Below are 17,209 nucleotides of genomic sequence, written 5' to 3' on the forward strand. Positions count from 1 at the left end.
CGGCACTAAAGTTGTTGTTCTATCTGTAAAATTGCTGAAACGTTACGTTCTTTACAAATTTATTCCTCGGAACTGTGAGAATGGCAGCCCACAAACAAATGCGATGAAACCGACAGCGCCGACAGCTCATGCCGTTTGTGTTCTCTGACTGAAATATCGAAAGTGCCGAACAATCACAAAAAATAGGCCCACGCAAGAGCCCGCATTTTCACGAGAAAGCTCGCCTGCGTGCATCGATTTTGCCACCAGCGGTTCCCGGTAAACACTGCGGCTACGTATAAGCTGCAATTCCCCGGAAGCAGGAGAAGCAGTCGGGGATCTTTGAATGCTATCGCGCTGCACTCTTAAAGTCGAAGCTTAAGGGTCCTTCATTTTTTTTCCTGGGAGTATAATGTATGCACACAGATGAATTGTATAATCGCAAAGAAAAAGAGAGAAATAAAATAGGAAGCAGAAATATCGTGATAGCAAGTAAGTCCGCATGCCCCCGGAATGCGGATCACCTTAAGTGGACGAATTCGACGACCATCAGGATTTTCTTCTCATTTACCTCTCTTTTTCTTCGCGATTATAAAAATCACGTGTGTGAATGTACTAGCAGTCCCACGTGACTCGTGCCTAAATTTAAGTGTGCAAGCGCTATTTAGTGTTGTTTGCCGCCGCTTGGAGAAAGGCAGACCGTTCTTCTATTTCGCCTAATTACCTAATTACTTCCTACTAATTGTTCCATTGCTCGAACACATTCAGAGCAAAAGTGGGAATGAGAAAATTGTCGACCACCCTGAACAATTTCTTATCCAGCTTTCTGTTTCACAATACGAGCTACATAGTTTTTAAGTGCGATTACCATTTTTACATACTTCGACCGTTTTGAGCACATCTGTCTATCCTCCTACGCCGACCAAGTGACCAATTCGTCTACCAGCTTCAGCCTCTGGGCATGTGCTCGTTGTCGTAATGCCGTTGTGGTCGTTCCATCGTCAGCATTGCAGCTTTGTCATCCGACTCCCGTCATGCCGTCGTGGTCACACCATCACCGTCGTAAAGGTTTCATGATACAGTCGTTGCTACGCCATTCTTATACGCCTAACGTCATCGTACGTCCTCATAACGCTGTGATGCCATCGTCTTCCTGCAGTGGTCATGAATTCGTTGTCATACCGTCGACGTGACGCCGTCGCAGTCGTTCGATTGTTGTCATTCTAACGTCGTCATCATCTGACTCTCGTCATACCCTCATCATCACAGAGCCGCCGTCACAGATTTGTCATTTTGCCGTCGTCGTCACACTATTGATCTACCATCGTCTTCATTTCGTAACGTCCCTCTATTGTCATGCTGTCTTCATCATACCGCCTTTGTTGCTGCATCGATGTCAATCTTCCTCTGTCATTCTACCGTAATCACTAGGTCGTCATTCAGTCGTGGTTATGCAGCCGTTATCATTCCATGGTCGTTATTTCTTAGTCGTCAGACAGCCGCCGTCATGCATCTGTTGTCACACCAACATCGCCATGCCATCGTGGTTGTGCCATTGTTGTCACTTCAGCTTCGTTATCTGACTTTCGCCATGCCGTCGTCGTCACGTCATCGTCCTCATACAGACTTCGTGATGTAGTTGTCAGGCCAATGTCCTCCTACACTCGTCACGATCCTATTGTCCTCGTATCTTGTAATTCCATCGCCGTGATTATGTCACCGTCATTCATTCTTCGTCCTACCGTCGTCGTGATGGCGATATACGGTCGCTCCATTGTAAATCTAACTTCGTCATCCAACTCATCATGCCGTTGTCGTCATATTGCCTTCTTCAATTCGTCAACGCATTTCCTTCTTTGTCATTCTATCGTAATCATTGTATCATCTATCGGAATCATCATCGTGCCATTTTAATCAGTGCGTCGTCGTCAAACATTCGCTATCAAGTATTCGTTGTCATAACATCATCGCCTTGCCGTCGTGGTCGTGAGTTTCCTCATTCCAGCACCGTCGTTATGCACTCGTCGTAATGCCATTATCATCGTGTCGTTGCCGCCGCACTGTCGTCGTTTACCGTCGTCAGCATTTAAGAATCATCACTTCATTATCGCCATGCCTTTGGCACATCAGCGTAATTGCTTCAGCATTATATCGTTGTCACTACGTCGGCGTCATGCAGTGGTCATCACGCCGTCATGCTCATGGGCGACGATGGAAAGCGCGTGCAATAGCAAAGTGCGATGATACAGCAGCATGCCGCATAATGCCGAAGCAACGGAAGCCGCAGAATGAGCATCACATACATGAGACAAATTTGTTTCAGAAAAACGATGTGTCGCTGCATCATTCAAATGCCAGCCGCATTACCGTGGACAGTCATCTTGGGATGAGTTCTGCGTGCTGTAATTTTCCAAGCCTGTAAGAAAGCGGTCAAATTACTTTCGAAAAGAGTGATGCGCGTTTAGTCGCGCTGCTTTTTTATTCTTCGTACGCGTGCTAAGAAGTACAAGAGCGATCACGGCGTAATAATTAGAGCTTCGGGCTGTTCTCCAGCATAAGATGCGCAATGGCTTTGTACTATGTATGAGCTACTCGGCGACATGCCAGCAGCCACGATGAGCTAAGTTCGGCATGGATCGCGGGGAAAGGTGGGCAATAAAATTTGACTAAGTAGAATTTCATTTATGAATTTGTAGGCGTGACATTGTGGTACTGCAAATGCGGTGGTTTGGATCAGAGAGGAAACAGAGGTTCATGACGTTATACAGCTTCGCATACATGCCGGAAGTTGAGTTGCACGGCTTGCGTAAGGCACATAGACCTGCTCAGTCGCAACTTCTGTGACCGTGGGAGCGGGTCGCCACTAGACTCAGGCAGAGAACTCTGGCGAGTGGCTGGGAAACACACGTAGTAGGTTTCGCACGCGCTCTTCGCCCTTGTGCCTCGTCGTCTGCCACTGTCGCAAGGCAACTAGAACTGACCCCGCACACAGTCGTCTCAGGCGCATTGACTTGCGGTACGACAGTAGACCGTAGCAGAAAGTGCGTGAGTGACATCGGTGACCGCACATTGCACTTCGAGCGCACCGGCGTATCGCCTGTCTGGTGCGCTTGTACCCGTCGACACTTGCTCCCATGCGATGTCACACAGAGTGAGCCTGTGGCTGGACATTGTCTAGCATGTGCGCTACAAGAGACGCTAAACTAAATAAAGGACGGCAGATGATTATCTAGGGAGCAGAGGTTGGGAATTTTGCCAGACACGGGCTTGATTCAACCGATACAAGCTACGTGTGACTAGATGAGTAGATGGATGGATTGATTGACTAATGGATCGATTGCCCTTCCTGGGTTGCTAGGGGATGAGGCTGCAACATTTATGGCGTCACGTGTTATTTAGTATAATAATAATAATTTATTATTATACTAATTATTATTATTATACTAAATAAGACGTGACGCCATAAATGTTGCAGCCTCATCCCCTAGCAATTTATTTAGTATTTATTTAGCAATTTATTTACTTATTTAGTATCGGTCCGTTTCCTTTAGTACGATGAATCGAAGAGACGTGGTAAACCTCGTAAACGAAGCCGCGTTGACCTGTGTTAGGTAAGTCAGCGGTGTCTTACTGATACATTGGAGTGAATGCATGCATTACCTGGACAAGATTAAATGTGCGTGTATTCACCACAGTGTGTGTGTGTGTGTGCATTTCGGGGAGTCATATTTTTCTGCCATATGGTCGATCGTGCTTCGCGGAGACTGTGTGTTCAGGCTCGGCGCCTTATGGTAGTGGCGTTGCGTGTTGTGGAGTTCGTTGGTGTGTGGAGAGTCGTTACTTGTCGAAGTCATTTCTGTACTTTTGAGGCGCCGCTTGTTTGATTCTGTTTTAGTGCTGTAGGAGTGAATGGAAGAGAGCTACACCTTAATCCTGCACTGCCCTTCTGATGACGGTGGTCGTGGTGTCGAGATATTCCTTTGCGTTTCTTCTTTTTCTAATAAGTCTGGAATATTCATGTATACAGTGCGCGCTTCTTCTGTGCAGCTACCACAGAACGGACCAAAATGCCGAACCCGGGACGAAGCCGTCAACGTGAGTGTGACTTAGAACAAAAATCTCTAGTGCTCTTCGTTGTAACGCGCCCTGCCACCACTGTGTTCCAACATTCAAGACAACGATAGTTGCCTATGATCCGGGCTCTTTTTCTCACGCCGTGAATAGAAACACGTGCGCAAGCCAGAACGCGACTATCGGGATTTTTCTTCATTGGGACACCTTGAACATTACGCTTGATAGATCTGTGTATCTAGGGGTGCAAGTGCGATTCTTGGGGACAATAACCCTTTTACTTTCATTTTCCTGTGCTGCCCTCTGCCGCACTGTGATGGAAACGTTTTTGAAGGGTGCCGGGGCTTTTTCGCCGTTTGATTTCTGTACCAGAGCCCATGTTCAGTGCGCGTCCGTTGTGAGTTCCGTGCATGGCGAATAATTCTTATTGACTTTTCCGGGGCAGCATGTCGTTTCCTGGAAGCCATGTAGCACTCACCGACTGCTGCATGATTGAGCAAGCCCTGAGTGCGCTGTTGTGCAAACAATGCGGCCGATAGAGGCACGCTGAGTTTCGTGTGCGGACACTCTCGTTTTTTGTGTTCTTTTTCAAACGTTTTTTACACATTTCGCACATTCAAGAAGTCATCGAGCGCGGGCTGCCGCGTCGGATTTACCAAACTGATGCACTTTGTTTACGTCGACATCTACAGCCGCAAGTCGTTGTTAGCGTTACACATTCGGGGAAAAGGTGCATCGCTGATATGAAATAAGGCTGCAAAGTAGCAAAGACACACATACGTGCGCATATGAGCCTCGTTGTTCCACGCCGAGACGAGTCAACATGAGCGGCCGGGCCGCTTTAACAACGGAACCTGTAGTCTAGATGCATATATTATGGGCTGTTAATTTATTACCAATTTTGGCCTTTCTTTCAACTTGATGTCATTTACAGTTTGCGCGTAAGATAGATCACTATTAGAGAGAAAAGGTGCTCGCATAATCGCTCATTTATAGGCCGTGTTGTTCTCTCGCGAAAACGCGAAGGCCATCGCCCACACTGTTGGTAACTGAGGGAGGCAGTTGTGTCCGCTGCGGCATACCGAAAACACCGTCTCTTGTTTCCTGTTTGATGCATAGGCAAACAGTGCATCTCTTGAATTTAGAAATGCGTCAGCATGACGACACGTAGAGGCCCACCCGTCTACGTAGCGAATGCGACCGGCAGCTTACGGGAACGGCGACGTACAGATGTTGGCACAGAGCTGTGTCGCCGCTTGCCGTGCGTATGCGCCGTGCGAAATGAAGAGTAGTTGATTTCAGATCGCTAATGGCAGAACTGAACTATGAAAGCAGTTTCCTTTAGTCATAACTGCGTACTTTACAGTTAAGGTCGGCCGGTAGCGGGCGCACGAACTCGACGGCGCCAGGTCTTAGCCTTCGCTGAACAGGATCAACATTGGTTCACACCTAATGTGCACGGCTTGAGAGAGTTGCAGCCTGCTCATTGCAAAGCTGGAGGCATGTTTTGACTCATTTTGAGCGCGATTAACTATATCTACAAGCGCTGTGTACCACGAACGCGATGATCTCGAGCAGTACGCGTTGCACAGATTACATCGCTCCAAAGCCCAAATATTTCGTGAAGCGATACGGCAACCAAGTTGTCCTTACATACATGCCTACATACGTGCATACATACATACGTGCATACATACGTACGTGAATACATACATACATACATACATACATACATACATACATACATACATACATACATACATACATACATACATACATACATACATACATACATACATACATGCACGCATACATACACACATGCATGCATGCATACATACATACATACATACATGCATGCATGCATACATACATGCGTACATGCGTACACACATACATACATGCATGCATACATACATGCGTACATACATGCGTACACACATACATACACACATACATACACACATACATACATGCGTACATACATGCGTACATACATGCGTACATACATACATACATACATACATACATACATGCGTACATACATACATACATACATACATACATGCGTACATACATACATACATACATACATACATACATACATGCGTACATACATACATACATACATACATACATGCGTACATACATACATACATACATACATACATACATACATACATACATACATACATACATACATACATACATACATACATACATACATACATACATACATACATACATACCACGTTGCCGCATCGACGGCTGGTCGCGCGGGGTTCGGTTTAACGATGATTGGTACGCTCATTTTATCGGCGCCGTCGACAAGAAAGCGCGTTACAGTGCGGCAACGCATGCATGTCGGCTGCCTGGTATGATAAAATTGTCTCAGCGACACACTCTGCTGAACTGTCGGCCATTCGTTGGCGTGAGCGTCTTGTCGCTACCACCGCAAGCAAATGAAGGCCGACGCTGCAAGACGACTTCGTCAGCAACGTGACGTACAGATTTAAGCGTCGCCCATGCGTAACGCAGGGATTTCCTTTTTTTTAAACATTTGCGAGCCATCAGTGAAACGCGGTAACTACGTGGCTCGCGGTGGAGTCCCGACTGGTCTGTGATCCGGACGAAGTCCTAGCCGCTTTTTGTTTTAATGTGGAGTTGACTACGCTACGTACGTCTTCCTCAGCGACGTCGAACTGCCAGCGGAGTTTCAACGCCGCACACGACAGAAATGTTTGCAGCAGCTGCATCCTAGCGTTCTTTTTTTTTTGCCTTTTTCGGGGGACTTCCGCGAGATCATGTTACACCGCCGCGCGCGCGACCCTTTCAAAACGTTTCGCGACTAATCCGCTAGGGCAGGGCGCATGCGCCGTCGCACCGTGAAAAAAAGAAAGCAGATTGTCATTGCTCAGGGAGAAGTTTCCTTTTCGCTGTATCTGAAAACTTGTTTACCAGCTTGGACAAAGGTCAGGAATGCGTCTTCCTTGGGAGATGCTCAACATTAGTCCTGTTGCAGGCTTTAGTTAGTTGCATGCTTTGGTAGTTGCAACATTAGTTGCATGCTTTAAGGTGTAATTCGGCTCCAGTGTAGCAATCGCCATAATTCATTCGTGTAGGCTCTTTCTGAAGCGAAGCTCTCTTTGCCTCATCTTTCGACTTTTGCGCTGCTGCTGCTGCTGCTGTTGTCTTGCACGCCGCGCCGTTCAGAGCGCGTGTATGCGGCAGGATCGTGGCAAAGAGGAAAGTCAGCGCAAGAAACTTGCGCATGTGTACAACGCCTTCTGGAGCTCCTTGGGTGTCGGCTTAACTTCTCGACAGCTGTAGGTATCCGTGACTTCCATTGAAAAGCATTGTGAAAACCACAGGGCTTACCTTTCTACTACCGTGCAAGTCCAGAGGGGACGTAGATAAAGCTCTACTGAGGAGATGGGAGAGGAGGCAGAGAATGGGGAGAACCGACGGAGTCGCGAAACGAGTGAATAACGGTCTGGCCACTCTCGTAGTTCCCCTACAGAGGGAGAGCGCGAAAGAGGTAAAAGATGACGCGAGAAGGCAAGGAAACAGCGGTTGCGGTACTGTACGCTTCCGCACTTTCTGAAAAATGAAAACCACTGCAAATTTGCGAAGCGGACAACCGACGGAGGCCATGCAGAGTCAAAGCCGCATTAAAACACTTTTGGCTCTACGCGACACTACGGAAGTGGTTGCGCGTCAAGTCAGCAGTTCTGTGCCCGCCGCGGTAGCTTCTTGGCCATGGCATTGCTCCAAGTCGCGGGTTCGATCCCCACCGTGGCGGCCGGATTTCGACTGGCGCGAAATACAAGTACTCTAGGGCACTTAGATTTAGGTACACGTTAAAGAACACCAGGGTGTCAAAGTTAAACTCGGAGTTTGCCAGTATGGCGTGCCTCATAATCCGATCGTGGTTTTGGCACGTGCAGCCCCATAATTAAAATAAAGTTTAAAGCTTCTGCCACGGTGCGATTTGCCATGTGAGGCAATGATAATGCTGAACCCTCAGTGACTCTGATCGATGGCGCCCAACAGTACCTCAAGCAAACACGTCTCCCTGTGCGCTCTGTGTGCTACGCAGACAAACCGCAGTGTTACACGCAAGGTAACGTTTAACACCAACTCAGCACTCTGGTGTTCGGCTAAACGCTGAATAAGTATGACACATTCGCCGTCAACGTCACCGCCAATTACCGTCAACGAAAGCAAACACCATAGAAAGCTTCGTTTATACCGATCCATACAGTGCGTGGGATCCGTATATCTTTTACGAACACACTGTGAGTGCAAGTGTGCGTACAAGCAGAGGATAATGACGAGGAATGCGTTTCTCCATTACACGCTTAACGCCGCTCTTCAAATTGCAGCGTTCTATCCGGCGCAACTGCCTTTGAAAAGAAGCATCCGTGATCGTGTTTGAAGCTCTGCTTAACCTGGCTCCATGTCCATTTTCATGTTCTTCGACATCGGGCGCGACACTCAACTTTGGCCAGGGCTTTGCCTTTTTGGCTTATCCCCTGTGTAGGTACCATCGTGCTAGTGGGGATGAACAGATATGGAGAACCAGGTATCGGTGCGATAACTTCACCTGTATTTGAAAAATTCGAAACTTTCTTTTTTTTTGCGGCATGAGATTCGTTGGCCGACGTACTTTAACAACCATTCTATGTTTCGTTCGGAAAGTGTTTCAGGGCTGCTCTATGAACGGAGGAAATTTTTGGCGATATCACACGCAGTCTTCTTTTTGTGCCTTGACGACACCATTCGTTATAGCGGCAACTTGCATGTGGTTTGCACTTTACGTATACAACGCGAAGATAAGTTGAAAAGGCTGCTGCCCTTTCAAGGCAGCTGTGTGATCCTTTAAGCAGTTGTTCAAGGGATTGTTCGTTTGCTGTTTTTACTGTTGTAAAATACTGGTGTATCAATTTTAGCGCGTTCCTTTCGTTCTTTTTTGTTTGCTTTTTTGTTTTTGCAGCTAAATTATTCGTGTGCTACACTGTGCCAGAACAGCTAAGTGCCGACTTTGAAATGCCGGATGACTTGTGCGACGTGGTACTGATTGGTATAGAGTGTTACGGCGCTTTGGCAGATGAACAGGAAAATATTGCCTGGAATGACAAGTGGCTGTTCGACATACCCTCAAAATACCACAAGACGAAATTTGGCTTCGTCACCTGCGTAATGTAAGCAACATTTTGGCGCATTTTCGTATGTTACGTTTGCTATAGTATGTTTCCGCCCGTTGGCATAGCGAGTGTGCAATTACCCTATTACAATTTCCCCATCTTTTTTTTTTTACTAGAGCTGATTCCGCGCCGGTACATATTCTTCTCACGGGAACTCGTCTCCGGATAATTGTGCAGGATAGTTAATGATCATGAGGGATAGTGCAGCTATAATCTTCAATCCCTCATAATGATGATGATGATGATCATGATGATGATTAGAATCTCCTTGGAAATGGGGCGGTGGCAAATACAGTTACTCTGCTTGAGCTACTCATATTTTACTACATCTATGTCCGTCTATCATTTTGTCCCCCTCTTCATAACATTTTCTTTTTTTCATTGAGACATCTACCTCGATATTGTACAGCCGCCTATGCTTCTGACGGCTCTGCTTCTATCAGCCTTTTCTCTCCCCCCCCTCCTCCCACTCCGTTTTCTCTCTTTTTTTTTCACTGTTACTCTAAACGTCTCCAACATGGCTCGACGGCAGGCAAGTTAATGCTTCAATCCGAATTGAAGTCCAGCGCTTCTGGAAGGTAGACGTTCTCCGCTGGTCTTGCTAGGTGAATATCTTGTCATTCCATCGCGATGCGCTCAGTCGTTAGCGGACTGACTCATGCTGCAGCAGGCACATACGCAAATCATGTTGCAGATATTTAACTCCAGTATGCTTTTGTTGTCCGACAACTAGCTTTAGCCTCATATAGCAATACACTGTCCTTTGTCTTATTCTAATTCTACCGGTTTCCTGATTCGATGGTGATTGGGCTTAATGGCACAAAGGCCAATTCTGGCCAAAGAGCGCCAAATTCTTGATTCGATTTCTTACTTGCCATTTTTGTAAGCCTTTGTGGTCTTTCACGTTTTTCTCCTCTGAATCCACTTCACCGTGTCTAGTTCTTTCGATTTCTTTTTGACGACTCCTGGTTGTCTATAGTTAGGCTTCCAGATGCCCTGTGCTTCGTTGCCAACTTTCTTGACCTCTTGCTCGAGTCCGTGTCGACGCTTTTGAGGTACGGAAATTGGCACAGTTCAGTCGCGCGTTTCTTTTGCAGCAAAGCTATCTATGGCTTGCATCTGGAAAAAGAAAATGCGCCCGAGATGTTGACAAAAAACAAATCATCATCGCGCTACCATACTCGGCCGCACACGATCGGATCGGCTTAATCGTAGCAGCCACCTTTAACCAGCGTAACGTCCTTGGCTTCAACCTAACTGCCGTCGCATGCACGATTTTGGCGATCGTTACGACGCCGTTCTACATACCTTGAGAATTGAAGACGGATAACTAGCCATGCGTGCGCTGTATACACTTTACTTAAAGTGCGACTGTGTGACTTACGGATCAAAGCTGCTGCACATGACTGCTATAATTAGTGTGGAATACAAAAGAGTGGCCAGCAGGGCCTCGAGGCGGCCTATTTGAAAATTGAAGCTTGCGTTGCGTGGAGCACAGTATTGAATGTCGAAATCTTGTGTGCACATTGTGGCCGGAACTGCCCACGAAGACGCACTGCTCGAACAGCAGTGTGCTGCTGCAGGAGAGCGTTTCGAATTTCAGTTAGGGAACTTTGGAGCCATGGGTGCAAGGAGCATAATCACGTAGTGGAGCAGGCAACTGTCTACTGTAAATGCTGCCCGTATCTATCCCTCACAACGGTGGTGGAAAGCAAGCGCCCACCGACTGCCGCACAAGGTCGTCAACATTATGCAGGTACCGCACTTCTCCGTGATAAAATTAGGGCCTAGATATTTGTTTCGTGACCGCCCGCACTTGCAAGGCCCTGTAACTCTCTTGTATTCTCTCCACATACATCACTCCAGGGTCCCTCTGTTGCACCCCTTCTTAATTGTGGTTGTAGGATCGGTGAAAACCTAATCCATAGCTTTCCAGTCGTCTTTCTGTTTAACATAGCGCGTGAGCAACACTGAAGACAGAGGGAATTCTTTCTCCGGTTATTGTTAAATTTTCACTAGTGTTCTTCAATTTATGGCCTATCCGGTCATTTTGTACTCGCTTGTCCCGGCATATCTTCATCAGCAGCCCCACCCAGTTGTTGTTTTTGCTATCCTACTTAAGTGTATTCCAATAGCAATTACTTGTCTACGTTGCCGTAAGCTCGCCTAATATTTAGAAAAGCTGTCCGTGAATGTATACTCTCAGCCATAGAAATCTCTTTACTATATAGTACTCAACTACAGTACAAATATATATATTCCTCAAAGTGTATTGCTGTATTCCCTTGTCTGGAACCAATTCTGTAGCTTCCTAAATATATCACTTTACTCCGCCCACATGCACTACTGCTCTATGTATCACCGACGTCACGTTTAAAGTAGCTACCCTGGGCTTTAGGCCTAATGATGTGTTTATACTAGTATTCAAATGTCTTGCACAAGTCATATGCCACTGAACCTACCTGAATATCTGGCATACCTCTCCGGAACACAACACCCGTGCGAGTTTCAGGTATCGTCTCGGGATACCCTCAGAAGGACTTCGTGTTAGGCTCTCAGGCACAGGCTGCGAGCCAATCCTGCACCACGAATCCACGTGTGGGCGTTCCCCCTCCGGTATTCTTCTCCGGGATTGGTCACTGCTTTCCGCGTAATATTTTGAAAGTTTGTGTGTCCCGTGAGACATCGATATAGCTATCTTAAGGATGAAAAAAAGAAAACACCGCTATTCCGAAGGACGCCAGTTAATTAAGGGACAAATGAGACATCCACCCAATCGCAGCAATTGTTACGAAGGACACTGATTGCGAGGGACTCGTTCTTCATTGAAAATTACTACGCGAAGGAAAAAAAAGGCCCTGTGTACGGTTTCAACGCCCAATAGAAACACTGCCTCTTAGATAGCCATTGCCCGTGACCATGCTATAGATCATATGAGTTCCTATAATGAAACCTGTATGTTCGTATGTAAACGCATATGACGACATTTGAATATAGCCACCGGGTATCTGGGTCTTGTTCTATGGTGCCTCCTCTAGTACCCCTTTTTTCCATTCGCAAATTAACTTACACCGCATGCAATTCCATCAGTAAAAAAAAAAGAAAGGCCGAATTTTTGCAACAGCTTATAGTAGCGGTTAAGCACATGGTCACAGACAGGAAGGTAATGCAGGGCAATTGAAGGCAATGCAGGTAGGTGAAGGCCATAGCCAAGACAAGTTCGAGGCAATATAGGCAGCGTAGTGCATGCAAATAACATAGCGTGAGCAATGCATACTTAGTTCGCGCTTAAACCGCCGTGGTGTATAGAAGAGAGCGCTATTTTGCAGCATTTGAGAATCCTTTCTGTACGAAAGCAGCCAGTAGTAGAGCGACGTAAGCGGCAGCATCTCGTCTTATGGGTGTAACAGTGTTAAATCTATGTGGGATGGTGAGCTTTGATACTATATTGCTGGATAATATCAAGCGCATTTTACTTCGCAGAAATGCGAGACATTTCGAGCGATGCTGTACGAACTCACTGCCGTTATACCCAGTTTTATACGCAGCAGGTAACTCTTCGGAAGCTGCGCAAAGTTGTGAGGCCGTATAATGTATCACTACGCGCGCTTTGAAGCGCGCTCTTTCTCGTCCCGTAACGTTTCCTGCAAGATAGCTGCATCATATAATCCTGTTACTGCTTGTGGACGAAAGTTTACGTCAAATCGCGCAATACTGGGGCAGATTTTTGCTTTTAGTAGGCGACGTCCAATTGTCTTCGCCGCGGCGCAAATGACGCGCTGGGGCTGCTGCACGCAGAAACGTGTTACTGTTCTCGCACGGTGAGGCGAACAGGTTTAGATCTCCTATGCATTTCATGTAATAAATGCGTCATGTTTTGCGACGCCGAAGGACGAGACTTAATTTTACTTTTAACCACACGGCGCATACCTAGTATCTTTTGCACGGGACGCACTACTTTTTGGTTGCGGAGGCTAATAGTGAGCAGAGTCCCTTTAGACTGCGCAGCGTTGCCTCCAGTGCACGAAACGAATTGCAGTGTTTTGCTACGATGCCCCACGCGAACCGTGACAGTAACGTAGTCAAATTAAATTGCTCTTGGGCTAAGGCTATATAACGTAAAACTATTCCAATGTCCTGACGTCAAATTTACGCAACCGCCTACGCAAGCATCGGGCGCTGACACACAGCGTTGTCTGAACAGCCGGATCAAACGCTCTCCGGGTTTATAGGAGGTCACTTTTGCTCGCTTTAAAAACGAATAACTTCGCCTACGTTGGGTGGTTTTTCTTATCCAATTGGCTGACAAGAGGCGACAAGTACGCTCAAGTGGACATGGCTTTGATGGGGCTCATCCAGCGCTGTGAGAACAGATAGCCGGACGAGGAGGGTCTGCCGGCGTCTGCGATTGGCCCGCTTCCCCTTAGTTATCTTGCGGTGGCTGGTCGAAAATCACGGGGCGTGCAACGAAAGGTTCAAAATGCCGCTAAAACTGATCCTCAACAAAGGGGAGAGCTGCCAGAGCGATGTCGTATACGTGACAGAAAGGCTCGTTATATTGCCACGCAAAAAGTTTTTTTTTTATACGCAGATAAATCCACGCTTTCCGGCAAGTGCGAGTAGCAAGTGCCTGAGCGATCGACGGGCAGCCATCTTCTATTTCTTTTGGAACGGGGCAGTCTCCGGCTATTCAGAGAAAAATTCAGTTTTGTTCGACCTATTAATGCATCTTTAACGCCTAGACGTCATTTTGATGCGATAAGTTTTCGCCGTCTTGTGACGTCGCATGACAGACAGGCGAAGTGGGCGCAGCCCGAACACTTTGACCAATAGCAGAGGGCTAATGACAAAGAAAAGCGGTGAATCACAAATAACTTTTCTTTTTTTTCCGGCTGATCATGCACAATTAGTGTGCACATGCCATGTCAGATGGGGAGGTATCGCGGTTTTCGTGATGTCGCGTGACAGACAGGCGAAGTAGGAGGCCGCCAAAAAAATTCTTTGGCCTATTGTGAAGGGCTGATTGCAGGATTGGAATGGAAAAGTTTGGAATAGCTTTACGTTATAGCGCCCCCAGTTCCTTGATGCTTGGTTAGGGAGCCATTGCACCGCATACATGACTGGTGGGTTAGCTGTGAAATAATATCTCAGAGGTAACTTCAAACAAATGACAAAGAAGAACATGTGCGGGAACGCTTTCATGGAATTGAACAGAAAAATAATTTGGTAACCATCCTGCAGTAGGTTAAGTGTCGTTATTTAAAATATACACTTCCTGAATTCCTAAAAAAAGGGATGCGTCAAAATTCTAGCGTTATCTTGGGCACACAAAGGAAAGTACTGGAAAAGTTAAATTTAACTATCAGCTTGTAACACGTGCAGCAGATACAGCGCGCGCATTTAGTATGTTTTTGCATAGTGTTCTTTCTTCTAAGGACACCAATGCCGCGCAGGAATTTTCAAACTCGGGTATAGTAGCACTGAGAACAACTGACGGGATTCTGCCCATGCTGCGTAAGTTAACCGACCGGGCACGGGTGGAATTCCGAATGCATTCTTGAAACGCTTTGCAGCACATGTCGCAGACTATATGTCAAATATGTTTCGGTTCTCATTAAACAATAGTCAACTTCCCGCAGATTGGAAAGCGGCATGCGCTGTGCCAATACACAAGAAAAGTGATAAGCTAATATTAACGAATTATAGGCCTGTGTCGATTGCTTCAGCTTGTTCGAAACTTACGGAGCACATCCTAGCTGCTTCTGTTAGGTCTTTGTCTAACAGAAACGTTCTGTGCACATTTCTACGTGTTTTCACCCCGAGAAAATCGACCAATCAGCTAGGTACCACTCTGCGTGATTTGTTTACTGGTGTTAGATCGCTCAAGGCGAACAGAAGCGTTTGTATCGACTTTGCCAAAGCATGTGACGAAGTATCGCATCGCAAACCCTTGCATAAACAAGAATCCATGGGACTTCCTGGCTACATAGGGAAGTCAGTGGAAGCGCACTTGCGAAATTGAAGTCATTTTGGTGTGGTGGATGATCAGGCGTCCGATATCCTCTCTCTCTCTTCTGGTGTGCCACAGAGCAGTGTACTGGGGAATTTGCTATTTTTACTGTATGTAAATGACCTAATTGAATTTGTGTCTTTCTCCATGCTTATAAAACTTTTTTGGAAATGGCCACATTCGGGAAGAAGTTGTTCAAGATTGAGCAGCGATGTCGAACATTCGACATGGATGTTAACGTGAAAAAAAAAGTCTTACTAAGAATCCCACGCAACGTGCAACCCATTAGTTATGCTTATACACTTTACAATCAAGAAGTAGTACACCTAACTGAATACGAGTATTTAGACGTTACGGTCACTTTTCTGGTGAGAATTTTTTCTGTATATTGGTGCATCTCTTATGAGGACCTTGTTTTTTTTTTAAAGGAGGAAGTTAGCAAACGTACTAAGCTCAGATTATTGCAACATAATACATATGTTTGGCCTGAAATAGCATGCGCTTCCGTGTTTTGGGGTGCTCAAACCAACGGGAATATACGAAAGCTAGTGATGTTCCAATAGAAAGCTGTCAGATTTACTTATGGGAAATGCAACAGAAATAACCCCTACTAAGCTGGTGCGTTATAATTCCAATATTCCAACGCTACATATGCGCAGACAATATGCACGCATGGTGTATTGGCATAATATAATAAAAGCTACACTAGGCATGCCCATACCCTCATATGACCAAACCTTGAGTACTCGAAGATGCATTTGAACAGGCCTTTTTCCCACGGACGATTTACGACTGGAACGCCCTTCCTAAAGCTGTTTTTGAAGACACTGATGTTCTGAAGGCATTTGAACGTATCTCGTTACATACGTTGAACATATGTTACACATGTTCAACTCAAAATGAAATGTTATTACATATGTCGCTTCAATTTTTATTTTTATTGGTACAGCGATATAACCCTGTGTGAGTGTGAATGCTCATATTTCTTAATTTTTTTTATCAAGGCTGTATGCCTGGCACTCGCGCTTTATTTATATATTGAGTATTATAATGAAATTTTGCTTGGACCAATCTGGCCTGCAGTATTGTGAAATAAATACGTAATAAAACAGACATGGCAACGTAGCTCTGCGTCCCTCCCGCAAATTCAGACCAATTTTCTTGTTGCTTAATACAGGGATTATGACGAGGTCTTCCCGGACATCGCCAATCAGAAGTTCTTTCAGTTGCTGGGAAAGGTGCCGTTACATTACTACGGCATCGGCATTTTGAAGGAATTGTGGCGGAGTCCAACTCTGGGCTCTGTGGACGTGAACGCACCGTTCGTCTACGTGAAGGTGAGCACGCATCGATTAGGTCAAGGCGCACAAAATGAGACATATTCTGTCGACTTGCTCGCTCCTTGCTTCACGGTGTTTTAACATCTTCCGAGTGCTATTTGAAAAAAAAAGAAACATCGTAGTTTCACCCGAAAGGCGAAGAGTTGATTGCGATCTCAAATTAAGAAATAGCTATGCGAAGTAAGGTTAGCAGCTTTATCTGCTATATGAGCCGCTAATAACATTCGCTTGCTAACTAAATTGCAAGCATGGTGTCGCGCGCGCACAGGCAAACGTGATACACATCTCACGCGACGACCGCGGATGTTCGCTGTCGGGACGCTGGCGGGATGAAGAGTGGCTTATCGGCGGCAAGCGAATTGCCCTTCGTGCTGCCTCTCGATTGCTAACTTGGCGAGTGATAAAACAGCGTGCACGAAGTCACCCGCTGCGGTGGCTTAGCGGCTGCGGTGTTGCGCTGCTAAGCAAGAGGTCGCGGCATTCAATCCCGGCCGCGGCAGGGCCGCACTTCGATGGGGGTGAAATGCAAAACCGCCAGAGTGCCGTGCATTGGGGGAACGTTAAGGATCCCCTGGGGGTCAAAATTAAACCGGAACGCCCCC

At 46.3% G+C, this 17,209-nt stretch overlaps 1 protein-coding gene across 1 annotated transcript in view; it reads left to right on the top strand.

The window, feature by feature from the left end:
- Nucleotides 1-4,032: 4,032 nt before the first annotated feature.
- The window catches only part of LOC142590167 (uncharacterized), a 32,749-nt gene continuing 19,572 nt past the window's right edge, over nucleotides 4,033-17,209 (top strand). The window contains exons 1-3 of the mRNA XM_075702062.1: nucleotides 4,033-4,074; nucleotides 9,047-9,254; nucleotides 16,445-16,604. Of these exons, the coding sequence (XP_075558177.1) occupies nucleotides 4,047-4,074; nucleotides 9,047-9,254; nucleotides 16,445-16,604 (396 nt within the window). The 5' untranslated portion in view covers nucleotides 4,033-4,046. The remainder of the gene's footprint in view (nucleotides 4,075-9,046; nucleotides 9,255-16,444; nucleotides 16,605-17,209) is intronic.

The sequence above is a fragment of the Dermacentor variabilis genome, chromosome 8, assembly GCF_050947875.1.
Source record: "Dermacentor variabilis isolate Ectoservices chromosome 8, ASM5094787v1, whole genome shotgun sequence".
Classification (NCBI taxonomy): domain Eukaryota; kingdom Metazoa; phylum Arthropoda; class Arachnida; order Ixodida; family Ixodidae; genus Dermacentor; species Dermacentor variabilis.